Genomic DNA, 14,346 nt, shown 5'->3' on the forward strand with positions numbered 1-14,346 from the left:
GGAGATGCATTTCTAACTGAGGACCGAGTTTTTTTCTGAAAATCCAGCTGCACTTTAAAGCGATCGGTTTTCCGGAGGAAACTGCGTGCACCTCATCCTATTCTCATGATATCCCTGCTTAGTGTTTTAAGACTTTAATCCTCTCACAGATGAGTCTATTCTGCAACTTGTCCATTTTATGGCGAGTGGCTTCGCTTTATTCTCGCTTTTCACTCCAGAATGTGGTTTCTCAAGATGAGAGGAATCTCATACACGCCTCTAATGTGAGGTTTTACAGAAGAGCAGCATTTTTGCTCGTTTAGTTTTTCCTTTGATGATGATAATCTGCAAATTCGACTGAAGCAATGCAATAAATTATCCCTCATACACTTTATGAACTCCTAAGCATAAGATTGAAATGTGCTTTTTGAACATCCCATTTCACATTTAGATCTCATTTACTGTTATAATAAGATCCACTCTTGTTGAGATGTTCCACTAGGTGTTGTGGAGATTTGTGTAGAGATTCATTCTGACACGAGGGTGTTAGTAGATCAGGTAAGTCAGGTACTGATGTAGTAGTAGGTGAGGTTAGGAGGCCTGGGAGCTCTATAGCAGGAGATCTTCCACTTACATCCAAGCCATGTAAAGCAGATCTTCATGGAGCTGGATTTGGTTCAACTAAATCCAGGGAATATTTCATGCAACCGCATCCAAAGACGTCCTAAACAATTGTATCCATGCAACTTTGTGCTTTAGGTTTGGGAAAGAGGCACATATGGCTGTTAAAGTCACGTGTCCCAACACTTTTTAAAAGCTTGCTCCTCGGGTTGCCAGGTATGACGAAATTTAAACCTCGGCTACAGCTTTTTCTTCTTTTTCTCATTTTTTAATATAGATTTGTTAAAAAAAAAAAAAAAACATTATTGTAATAACACTAAATGGAATTAGGGCCATGCTTCCTTCCACTTTTTTCTAAATGAGAACACAAACATTTGGGCCATTAAAACAAATAACCAGATGAAGATAGTGGCATTGAATTGCATCTCGGACACTCGAATTAACTTCTTTCCTCAACTATGAGTTTCGTGTTTATGCAGGTCCGAACAAATATTTTACAGGCAATTTTCAGGAGCAATTTTCGAAATGTAATAACTTTTAAATCGATGCTGGTATTAGAAAACCTCGATACAACAAATAGCAGTTTAGGCTCGACTTGCAGGATAATTAAACCTCACTATTGCTGTCATGCTGCTACAGAAAATAAAACAAAATAGGACAAATGATTAAGGTTTTTTTCTAGGAAAATGTTATAAAAAAAAAAGACTACAGTGGGCGGAAATAAAGCAGAAGAATAGAAAGCTAGCTAAATAATACAATATGTACACTATTGTAAGAGTTTTCTGTTGTACCCTCTGGTGTATAGTCGTGGTATAACTGAGATAATGGCAGCTGTTATTAGAAAATGATGGACTCGGCGTTGCATTGTGCTGTTCACGGCGGTTATTTCCTGATATTGGAACACGTTATCTTTTACACAAAGCCTCCCTTTCTACACAATAGCATCCAAGACACTGAGTCACGAAGAACTGGTTGCGATCTGTGCGTTAGAAGAAACGAATATCGCCATTTTTTTTCTCAAACAGGTTTTTTATGATTGCTGGGTAAAAGTAGACGTCTGAACGCTTGGTTTTGTTTGAGTGAACTGAGCCGAGATGATAGAGACAAGTCATTATCACAAAGGGAAGAAAGTGTATGCATCTCATACGGTTGCACGTGATGGATGTCAACGTTGTGGCACGAGCGTTCATATGGAGCTTTCGGCTAATATCGGCCCGTGATTGATTTGTCATCAATCAGCTGACCTTTACATTTGCATAATATGTTAATATGATTTTTCCTCTTTTACCGTATATATTTAGATTTGCAAGCTTGGACTTAAACGAAATGGTATTTATATTGATAGAGCCAGTATCATCATCATCTTCTTCTGCTCCTGTTAGGGGGCGCCACAGCAGATCATTCTCCATATCACCCTGTCTTCTACATCTGCCTCTTTTAAACCAACCACCTGCATGTCTTCCCTCACCACATCCATAAACTTCCTCCTTGGTCACCACTTTTCCTCCATCCTCAGCATTTTCTACCGCTTCCTATACACCATGTCCTTCTTCTGCACATGACCAAACCGCCTCAGTCGCTCTTTTCTTACCTCATCTCCAAAACCTGCCCTTGTCCCTCTTATAAACTTATTTCTAATCCGATGTGAGGTTTTACAGGAGGGCAGCATTTTGTTTTTTTTTTTTCTTTCAAGATGATAATCTGCAATTATGGCTAAAACATTGCAATAATTTATCCCTCATACGCGATTTGGAACTGAGCATAAGATTCATGTGTCAGTCTTTAAACATCACCACATTTAGTCTCCATTTGCTGTTATAGTAACCTCCGTTTTTCTGAGATGATGTTCCATCAAATTCTTTGGAGATTCATTCAGCCACAAGGATGTTAGTAAAGTCAGGTAGTGATGCAGGTGTGGCGGGGAGGAGGACTAGAGTGCAGTCAGTGTTCACATTCATCCCAAAGGTATTCAATAGGGTTGGAGCTCTATAGCAGGAGATCTTCCATTCCAACCTAACCCCACTCCAGCAGCATTTCTTCATGGATCTCTCTTTTCACAGGTCATAACCCAGACCACACTGTAAAATCTCCTCTGCAGCGTAATGAGCTGTGACCTTCTTGTTAAAGGAAGAAGGACAGGTCACCCTTCTATCATCGAACACCATTTCCTCGCAACATTGAGACTTAATGTAGCCAGTCCCCTGTTTTACAAGCCTCCGATTCTGTTCATTTAGGGAAGGAGGTCCCTATTAACCCATCTCGTTTAGTTTTACAGCAGTGTACCTGTAAAAATATATTTGAAACACCCAATATACCTTCCCTCAATTACTAAAGTGCTGATAATGAGCAGTGTCTCTTTCGAAAAGATCTGCATCGAAATGAAGGCCGGGAATCTCTAGGTTGTTTTTTTTCTTCATGATTAGATTTCTTGTTCAGTTTGGGTCTCTTTAATATTTGCGATAAAAGAAAAAATGATCTATTTTTATTACCGCAACTGAACCAAGACATTCGAAAGGAAATCTTATTATGGATTTGGCACTTTTGAGGAGTTTTTCATGCGTAATGCATCACAAGCATGCTATAGCGCATTATATATCATACATGAAGGATACGATCCATTAAAGAAACATACTGTATGAAGCAGACACCAAAGCGATGGGTTTCACCCCATTACGATGCAGTGTGATCCGTTTTCCATTCGATTCAACGCGATACAACGCAGTGGAAAGAAATACGGTGCTCTGCAACTCAATATGGTGCAGATCGTTCACGTTTATTTCTTTGGTTCAGACAGACAGCAAATCTTCACCGTACTTAAGCACCTTCTGACTTCTAACTCATTTCCTGTTGTGTGTGCAGGAAGTTACAGCTCTACCTCTGCCATGTTAATCTGTATTCTATGTGACTCTCAGGACACGCCTCGGTCTCCGTAGTGTTGCGATACGTCGTATTCACGTAGCAGCGGCGGCTCTGAGAGAACGCGCTCAAGTAACTGTTATTGTCTCACAAATTATTGTCACATTGTTTTTACTGACGCAAATATGTTCAAATATGTATTATATGGACAAAAGTATTGGGACACCTGACTTTTCCACCCTTAAGTGCTTCTTCCCCAAACTGTTATCACAAATTTCAATACACACAATCGTACAGGAATTCTTTCGATTAGGAGACCCCAAATCTGTTCCAGCATGACAATACCCCTGTGCACAAAGCCAGCTCCATGAAGATCTGCTTTACATGGGTTGGATGTATGTGGAGGATCTCCTGCTGTGGAGCTCTATTCTTTATTGAATATGATGAATGTGAACACTGACTGCACTCTGGACCTCCTCACCTCAGTAACGGAATTTATTTTACAACACTTCTCCAAAATCTACTGGAACATCTTCCCAGAAGAGTGGAGGCTACTATAACAGCAAATTTGGAATGGGATGTTTAAAAGGGACTTCTTATGGCCGGGTGTCCACAAACGTTTGTGCCTGTGTTAGATGTCATATGGTATGTTGTATGTGCATGTATAATGCATTATGAAGCCTGAATTGATAAGAAGTGTTCTGATTTTTAGGGTTAAATCATTAGGCCTAACGGAGTGGAAAATGGGAAGCTGCTCAACCCCCTGGAACACATTTAGGAAGTTCTGCGTTCGATGGATCATCGAAATAGGTTTTGTACATAATTATACTCCATTCTCCTGCTGCTACGATGGGCACAATTGAATTGTCACAGGCGGCAGCTTTATTTCGTTTTCTCTTCCGCCGCATCCGCACCGTCTCTCCGCTCTTTCGGGGGAACACGGCCACGCCGCGTCAGCCTTAATCAAGCCTGGAATTCTTAACGCTGACTTATTTACTGACAAAACTGCTGCATTATATTCTCTGCGTACACTTTCACTGCCATACGGCCCAGGGGAAAGAAGATCCGCCGTGTCCTGAATACATATCAATACTACAGGTCGTACGTTCCTGCGCTAGCTTTGATATTGACTCGGGGAATTGCAGCGATTTAAGCGAGGAACAGTGAGATGCAGCTATTTGTTGGACGCTAATAAAGAATATCCGAGAGCAGCGTGTGGCCTGAAAGAGAGCAAGTGCTTATCTAATGGAATATATTAATGTCAATGGTTTGCTGCATTATCCTGTGTGGAGGTTTTATTTATTATAGAGGACTCACTGGGCTATGAGACACATGACCCCCGAGATGTTATCTGTTTATTTTTTTGTTGTTGTTGCTTTTTTTTTTTCCTGAAGGTCTTCAGTGTAAATTTAGGGATGTTAAAGAGCAAAGGGTGCGTGCTGTTTTTTCTATTCAATAAAACTGCTAGCGGATTAGTAGCTATGCTGGAGCTTTTCAGGACCAACACGTCCTTCTGGCAAAGGTCAAAAAATCATCATGGGTTTTATGATGATCATAGTGAGAACTTTGCATCAACCTGTTAATCAGTGACTTTACATTCAACTGCTTAGGCGGCTTACAGTTTTTTCTATTGTTTCTCATTTTGATTTATTTAATTGTAATGAAAAATATCATTGCAATTCCATATTAGTGCATGTATAAAATTTTGTTCTATCTACACTATATTGCCAAAAGTATTGGGTCACGTGGTCATAGTTACGGTATGTGAATTTTGAGCATCACATTCCATATTTAGTCCCAATTTACTATTATAATTTCCTCCACCCTTCTGGGAAGATGTTCCACAATATTTTGGAGTGCTCTTATGGATATTTGTGCTCATCAGCCACAAGGGTGTTATGAAAGGCAGGTACTGATGTAGGTGATGTGAGGAGACCTGGGGTGCAGTCAGAGTTCATAATTATCCCAAAGGTGTTCAGTAGGGATGAGATCAAAACTCTATATCAGGCCACTCAAGATCCTCTCCAAAGCATGTAAACCAGATCTTCATGGAGCTCACTTTGTGCACAGCGCCATGCTGGAACAGGTTTGGGTTTCCAAGTTCAAGTGAATGCAAAATTTTATTATAGCGCCATCTAATGACATCCTGTACAATCGAGTGACTTCAGCTTTGTGGTAGGGATTCGAACTCACGACCAACATCTTAACCACGAAGCTACTCTGTCCCTCATGGAGTTTGGCAGAGACCTTTATCCAGAGTGACTTACATTTATATCATTCATAACAACTGAACAGGTAAGGGTTAAGGGCCTTGCTCAAGGGCCCAGCAGTGGCAGCTTGGTGGTGGTGGGATTTGAACTCACAACTCTTTGATTTGAATTTGAACATCTTAACCACTGAGCTACCACTTATTTTACATACCAATGTATGTGTATTTCTGATGACGGATATGGAACTGATGCTGCTTTAATGTAGTCAGGAAATAGGGTTCGGATAAATAAAAGCAGAAATGCCAAGCAAAAGAAATAAAAACCCAAAATTTAAAGCAAGAAGTAATAAGTGCACATTTTGCACATGTACAGTACATTAAAGATCTCTTATTAAGACCCTTGAGTGCAGTCATGAAGTACAGCATAGACGTTGTATCCTGAGGTGATCTTTAACTGCTAAGCGTTTGCTGAATCGTCCGCACCGTGGGACTCGGCATGGTTTATTCTCATCACCTGACTGCGAAAGAAATCCGTCTAGTAATTCAAATTCGATGACAAAAAAAATACCTGCGCTGCGATTTTTCTCACCTGGAGTGTAACGACGTGTTGTTGCTTTGTCGCCTGTCTAATTTACGCCGGGTTTGCCCCGGAGCACATTGTGCTTACTCGGTGTCTGAGCGAAACAGTCCAGCGTAGCATTAACTATCGATTCCTCGCGCTTTACGGTTCCTTTCACACTCACAATAAGAAATTATTGGATTTCTTTCCCTCTCCAGGACCCTGAGTCCTCGTTAGGGCCGTGCTCGTGCTGTCTAGGACAGGTTTGATAAGCTATGATTATCTGGGGAACGTCTCAATAAGATATCAGATGAAGATGGGAGTCGGGTCACGCCCTTATTGTTGGTTATTTCCTTCTGGGCGTCTTGTAGAACTTTCGGAGACATCCAGACCACTATTATTATTGTTATTATTATGATTATGGTATACTTCCTCCATATTAGTGCTTTAACCCTCTTAAGTATAAGTTTCTATTTTGTTCTTGTAGTGCTTTTTGGACAGTTCATGTTCTTTCAAACTACCTCCCATGATGTGGTGGACATCTATGATGGCCCTTCTCAAGATTCTCCACTTCTAACTTCCATCTATGGATCCCATTCAGGTAAAAGTGCTTTTATTTGAAATCAGCTTTAATTAGAAGCCCAGATAGAGAACAGATGATGTTTTATCCTTTTTGGCACCCTATTGCCCCCCCGATGGCTCCGCCCTTTCAGCGCAGTGCTCCGCCCCAAACCCTACAAATCATTCACAACCTTTCATAAAAAAAGGTTGTAGACATTTAATAAACATTGCAAAAATCATCGCCTGAATTTAATTATGTGAACATATATTATATATTAAACCTCAGCAGAAAAACAGGTAAATCATTTTAATGGGTGGGGGCGAGGGCAAGGCAGGGGGTGCTCACTGGCGCCCCCTCCAGCTGGTTGCACCCTTGGCAACCGCCCGGTTTTCCACTTGCCTATAAACGTTGCTGTGTCGGATTGTTATTTCACTCAGATGTAAACTGAAATTATCTGCCACATGTTCACATTCGAACCCTGCTGGTTTGTTTGCGTGATCGTACGATTGACTCGCTTGAGCTCACCGCACTTCCTATGTCTTTTTCATATTGCTATTTCCTTGATTAGGAGAGCCTCTGCCTCTGAGCGCTGGCAACGAAATCACCATAAAGTTCACCGCCGAGGGTCCGAACACTGCCAAAGGCTTCCATTTCGTCTATCAAGGTACACTTATAAAGCTGTGCTCTAGTGCTTACCATCTCAGATATGAACATATCAACTATTTTTAGTATTGTAGAAAAGGATTAGGGCAATATATACGTTGAATAAGGAGTCATTCATATTACTTAATAGCATACACTGCAATTTAGATTTTACATTTAGTGCTTTGGCTCCTTGAATTTATATGTAAACTATATAGAGTAAAATATAGCAAATGAATCAATGCGATGTTTGTCCAGCTGTACCGAGGACCAGCGCATCGCAGTGCAATTCGGTCCCCGAGCCTCGGTACGGAAAGCGGATCGGGAGCGATTTTGGACTTGGCGCCGTCGTGCTGTTTGCCTGTAACCCTGGATACACACTACACGGAGCCAGCGCCATCCGGTGCGAGTCTGTACCCAACACCCTGGCACAATGGAATGGCACGGTGCCGTTATGCACAGGTAGGAGTCCAAATTCATCTTATATACACGTGTGTTTGTGGTTTATACTGTATGTAGTGAGATCTACCGATCTGTCTGTTTGTCTGTATATATATGCAGATTTTATTTCAGGTATAAATTTATTTGGGTCAAAATAAAACACTTTTATATAGAAACCTCCACCTGATTATACCCATTGAATATAATCATTAAAATCAGTATAACACAATATTCAGATCCATTTCAGCGAATGAAATGCTGCCTTTAATATTAGCCTCACATCTTGTATAATCCTTTAAAATGCTTTGAGATATAATGATTCCCTCAGTCTCAGCAGTTTATTAAAATCTGTGAAATGTTTCATTACAACAGATCAGCAATCTGCAATACATTATCTTCATTTAAAACACTTTCTTTGATTGCGTGCGTTGATGATTTTTGTAGCCTGATTAGTATTTTTTGAATATACGTCTTGTTATTCTTTCTATTTCTGTTCAGATTCTGATTAAATACATTCGTTGGAATGTTAACGAGCCTCATCACCTGCAAACTTTCTAATAATAGTAGTAATGAAAATAAAATTTGTGATAATGATAGGAATGGTATGTAATCGAACCTCTGTGGAAAATACTTACTTTAGCATTAAAGCTACAAAGGGAGCGATTAGAGGAGAAGCTGAGCGTGTTCTTAATCGATTTCGCTCTTATATATGAATCTTCATGCTACTGCATCTGAAACCATCTCATACAATCATGTGCCTTCAACTGTGTGGTAACAACAATAAGTACATCTAATAAAAGATGAATGAAAGACAACGTTATTGGAATATAATTGCCACAACTACTGTGTACTTGTGTTTTATGAACATCCCATTTCACATTTAGTCCCTATTAGCTTCTCTAATGACCTCCACTCTTCTGGGAATTATTGCTCGCTTTCTAAATAATAAAATTATAGCGCATTTACTAATAATAATAATTAAATAAATCAGTTTATATCGATGCAAATAGGTTTAAAACATTTATGTTAAAAAAACATTTCAAATTGATGCATCACATCATTAACTTTTATGCCAACGCACCAAAGTGATTTACTGAATCTTTCCAGCCCTAATTTCAATGCATATTTGTCCCTTACTCACACTCCATTTACACCTGTGTGAGCGGAACTCCTGCGAGTAGCATTCAATTCAGTAGTCACGTCCGAGGACTGAATACGCCTGTTTTTTTTTTCTTCCCGCTGCCATCTGTACTCCCCTCCTGTTCCTGCTTTTCCTAAAACGGCTCAAACTCACTGAATTACTGGGTTGTCAGGTGAAGTGTGTACATGTGTCAGGTTCATACTGTATGTGTTTGTGTGTTTTTGGGGGTTTAAGGAGGTTGCTATTGGAAACCAACCTGCATGTTTTCATTCCTCCTGTCTTTCTTTCTCCTTTCAAAAATATATCTGGTTGAAACATTTCCCAAACTAGAAGGTGTTTTCCAGAGCAGTGCCTCTGACCGTGGTGCTGAATCTACCATCCATAAAGTGCGTTATCATTTCTATCCAACAAGTCATTCAGAGAAACAGCTGATGCGATACATCGTAAAAAGAAAGAAAGATTATAGATATTAGCGCTAAAGATGACACGATTGTTGATATGGTGACTTGCAAGGAGTCTCCAGTGTCAGTTTGACAAAAAAGATAGGAGGCGGGGCTGGAGTTGGCTGTAAGTTGAAGATGCTGAGGAATTCTTGTGGAAGGTCAGGCGGTGGATGGTCAGGCGGTGGATGGTCAGGCGGTGGATGGTCAGGTGGTGGATGGTCAGCCGCATGTTTATTTCTGCTATAATAAATGTACAGTCATAATTGGTTACAAATTTTGGATGTCAGTTGATAACGAATAAAAAAAATTAATGGTGTGTAGGAGAACATGAAACCTTGTGTTGTCGTAGAAAAAGAATGTAATTGAGGCGTAAAAATTCCACGTGATCACTGGTTATTTTTAGACCTATGTATTCTCTGGTGTTACATCAGTGTCATATTATCTCAGTCAGAACAAATCCACTGATATGCAGTTGGGTTTAATTAACGATTAGAGCATGTCATCATTACCAGCGACCCTAAAACTCCCATTAGATTATCACACTTCAAACCCACAGGTGAACTAAAACATCCTGGAAACCACCAGAAACAGGAAGGCGTCTCCGTGGCGTATTGTGGAGACAGGGCGGCGTTTCTCTCGCAGCGCTGGCGACTAATGATGACATTAAGGTGGCTGGAAGCCGCTCTGATTATCATGGGAACACGCCGGAGCACGCACTTCACCGGCGGAATATAGATGCGCCGGGAAACCGCAGTGCGCTGAATAATAGCATTGATTCGGCCATCGAAAAAAAAGGCAACGCAGAAAAGGGGAATTAAATAATAAGGCTCCTGCAGAAAGGGGGGATTGCTTTCATGGCTGGATTTTTATTTATTTATATGTTTTTTTTTTTTTCCACAAGATTTTCACAGATCTTTCCAGGCAAATGAATTTATATTATTGTATTGAAAAAAAACGTGCAAATAATTCTGTTTCAGTCAATCTGAACATGTGACAATGTGTCAAGTAGCAAACAGGTTTTCTTTCTTTCTTTCTTTTCTATCTTTCTTTCTTTTATTTTAGGAAGACATTCATTTATCTTTCATTTTCACCCCTATCAGATTTGCATAACGCAGTCAGATCCTCTTGATGGCGTATATCAGCGCAGGTGTGAGAGTAAATAAAAAACAGAAGGCACCAGAACAAGCACTAAATTCATCATTTCTTCTTCATGATTCATTCTTTTGGCGTTCTTTTCTTCCTCAGGTTCATTCCACAGTGACTCACTGGGTTTTCACTAAAGATTGGAACACACCGTGTGTCCTGCTGTTTAAGGAAACAAATTAGTGTCTTACACTCCAGCGACTTGCTTATGTGAAGATGATGATGATGATGATGATGATGATGATAGCTAATCTTGGAAAGTTATAGAAAGTTATAGGAAGGTTTTACCTCACCAGCTTCTCTTTTTTTCGCTCTTGAACTTAAGACAAACATCTAAAAATCTCCAAACAGCTTCTCATAATGTTCTACACTATATGACCAAAAATTAGGACCAACCTTGACCATAAGATTTCATTTTCTTTCTGAATGTAATGTTCCACACTTTGTTATAGTAACCTCCATTCTTCTGGGATAATGTTCATTCAGCCACAAGGGTGTTAGAATAGTCAGGGACTGATGTAGGTGAGGTGAGAAGGCCTGGTCCCAAAGGTGTTCAATAGGTTTGGAGCTCTATAGCAGGAGATCTTTGGCTTTGTACACAGGGGCATTGTCATGCTGGAACAGGTTTGGCGCTCCTAATTCAAGTAATCTGAATAATTTTGACCTTAAGCAGGCATTATTTTGGATTCTAGGAGAGCTCTCCTAACTATCCTAGGAGAGCATTTCCATTTGAAAAAAACTTCTTATCACAAAAATCACCTTTACATTACACGATAGTAAAGAACATTGCATGGCCTATGACATCATGCACACCTGCAGTGTGTAGAGCTCCGTAACAGCAACAAGACGTCTCGGCCTCACGTAATCAACGCTGCTGAAAGTCGTGTTCACTTGTACTTTTTTCAGAATTGCTTTTTTTGTGTTTTTTACTGTTTCTGTGCGCTGCTGAGGCGGCAGGACCGACTCATTCCGGGGCGTGACTGAATAATAGAAAACGATGAATCTGTAATGTGTTTTATGTAGATCAGATGCAGGTTTAAAAAAAAAAAAAAAAAGGTACAAAGCAGAAGCTTGGAAATTTACTCATAAACTGCAGGACGAAGGAACTGAGGGATGAAAAAGTAGCTTTTGATTAATAGCGTGGCCGAAATCACATTAATAGTGGAGTACTTATCCACACCCCCCACCCCACGCACCCCCCCATGGCTCTTAGACACGCCAGGACTTCAGCTGGGATTTTTAAATAGCCTGAGAGAGATTAGTCACCAGGAGTGTTACAGGGAAGATCACTCAAAGAAATTTGTAGTCTTGTACGCTGTATGGACATAAGTTTGGTGACACCTGAGCGTAAGATTTGTATTTGCTTCTTGTCTGTATGCTGTTATAATAACCTCCATACTTCTAGGAAAATGTTTCACTAGATTTTGGGAGTAAACTAAGGTACTGATGAGGTTGAGGTGAGAAGGTCTGGTTCACAGCGTTCACATACAGCAGGAGATCTTCCACATACATCCAGCGCATGTAGAGCACATCTTCAGGGGTCTCCTAGTTCAAATGATGGAAAAATTACATGCTAGCGTATCCATAGACATATACTTGTGTGTGCCCCCAACATATGTGGAAAATTCCCGTGTTTTAATTCTGTAAGATGGAAAATACAGTATTACCTGCAGTAATGTCTGAGTAATGTTTCTTCTACACCTCCTGACTTTTCCCTTTCTCATGAGGTGATGTTCATTTGTTCCACAAAAACCTACATAATATTACACATCAATACTTTATTTACACTAATTTTGCTTTCCAAGGTTTATGCCTTGAATCCCGCTGTCTTGCATTGCATTTGCATCGTTTTTGCATTTGCATTAGCACGTGATTTACTGTGTGTGTGTGTGTGTGTGTGTGTGTGTGTGTGTGTGTGTGTGTGTACTTCAGTTCCCTGTGGAGGTGTCCTAACAGCACGCCGAGGAACCATCCTCTCCCCTGGTTACCCTGAACTTTATGACAATCACCTTAACTGTGTCTGGAAGGTCTTCGTTCCAGAAGGAGCCGGAATTCAAGTAAGCGAGAAATAAAACACGGTGTGCCATGACGTTGCAGGTAAACAATTAATGCAAATGTATTTTAAAGGCACTAATAGTATTAACGTGCAATTAACGGAGCTTGGATGTACGCTTCCATTCGGAACTGCATGGTGTTAAAGTATGGAACGGTTGCCATGTTGGTTCTTTTTCACTTTCTGGAATAAGTCTTCAACCTTTTCTGCTCCAAAACAACAACAAACCATTAGGCTCCCAGCTCCATGTTTGACTGTGGGGGGTGAGGCCGTCTGATCACATCTTCTCTCCTGTTCTGCATTTGACAAAAATGTCAAATTTAGATTCATCTGTTCATAGAAGTGTCTTCCAGTCATTCATCCAGTTATTGTGTTTTTAGCTTCTGCATTGAACGAAAGGAATACGTCCCATAAATAATAAAAGACTAAATGTTTTCACACTTTTGACAGCCGACGCATGCAAACGCCACAGTAATGCCATGTTTTTACCTCTGTACATCAAAAATAAATGAAATGGTGGCATTTATGACCTAATCCACATATCCACCAACCTGTATGATGATTTTGCTGTAATGTTACAACCCAGAGGGGACACAGTGTTTATTGAGTTTAACATTATTAACAGCTGAAGTATTGATCGGTTCATGACATCGGTGCATTCTCTTCCCACCCAGATCACAGTCGTGACGTTTTCCACAGAACACAACTGGGATTCTCTGGATTTCTACGACGGTGTTGACAGTAACGCACCGAGACTTGGCAGCTACTCAGGTAGGACGATCGCCAAGATCCGCTGGCGCGAAAACGGCGGGCGATCTCATGACGCCAGCTGTAAATGCATGGTCAGGATTCGTTCCCTCTCCTTCACGTTCACGACCGCACACTATGAGGCGTAGACGTTGTGCTTTTGTGTAATTCAGAGCACTTTTGTAGTCCCTCAGCCCTTCTATACACTCAACACTCGCTTTGTCTCAGCTGCTTTCCAACTCAAGAGGGTTATCCAGAGGATTCCTCTCGCACCATATGGCACTTCGCTTTCAAGAGGTTTGTTTGTCATCCGAAGCCCATCGATACTCGAGACGTTGGCGGGCGCGATGCGTGCGGCAGGTTCGTAAGCAGCAGGGTGGTAATGCGAGCACGCGGAAGTGGGGATTGTTGACAAGTTGACATTTAATCTGCTTCGGTGGCAAACGCGAGATTAAAGCAATGTTTGGCGAGAGACGGATGCGAGGACGTGGATGATGAAACGGCTCGTTGATGGAGTAGGACTGAAGGCTCATGTAGGGTTTGATGGATTTCGGTATTTTTTTCCTGTTTTGTGCTGAAAAATTCTTTTTGAAAGCACTTTAATTCTTAATATCCGAAACAAAACAAGCGAGTCGTTCTCATTAACTTTCAAAGTATGTCTACTGTAGTAACAAGGGATTCAGATGCGAGCAACTGTCCTGTGAGATGCAACCTTTCTGGTTTCTGAAGGTTTGGACAAACAAAATTTTAATAGAAAACACTAAAAGTTTATAATTTGACCCATAATAACACTATTAAGTACTAATACAATTGTTGAAGGTTCTTTAATTGTCTTTATAGTGTTCTGCTTTTATAGCATTTATAAATAAGTCTTTAAAAAATCTTTAAAAGACTCTTTTATACATACATACAGTACAGACCAAAAGTTTGGACACACCTTCTCATTCAAA

General features: G+C 40.5%; 1 protein-coding gene across 1 annotated transcript in view; it reads left to right on the top strand.

Annotated features, from left to right (window-relative positions):
• csmd3a (CUB and Sushi multiple domains 3a) overlaps positions 1 to 14,346 on the top strand; it is a 232,042-nt gene that overhangs the window by 132,985 nt on the left and 84,711 nt on the right. The window contains 5 exon segments of the mRNA XM_046833559.1: positions 6,712 to 6,825; positions 7,355 to 7,450; positions 7,687 to 7,890; positions 12,529 to 12,653; positions 13,324 to 13,420. Coding sequence (XP_046689515.1) covers positions 6,712 to 6,825; positions 7,355 to 7,450; positions 7,687 to 7,890; positions 12,529 to 12,653; positions 13,324 to 13,420 — 636 coding nt within the window.

This window comes from Silurus meridionalis, chromosome 21, assembly GCF_014805685.1.
Source record: "Silurus meridionalis isolate SWU-2019-XX chromosome 21, ASM1480568v1, whole genome shotgun sequence".
NCBI lineage: Eukaryota > Metazoa > Chordata > Actinopteri > Siluriformes > Siluridae > Silurus > Silurus meridionalis.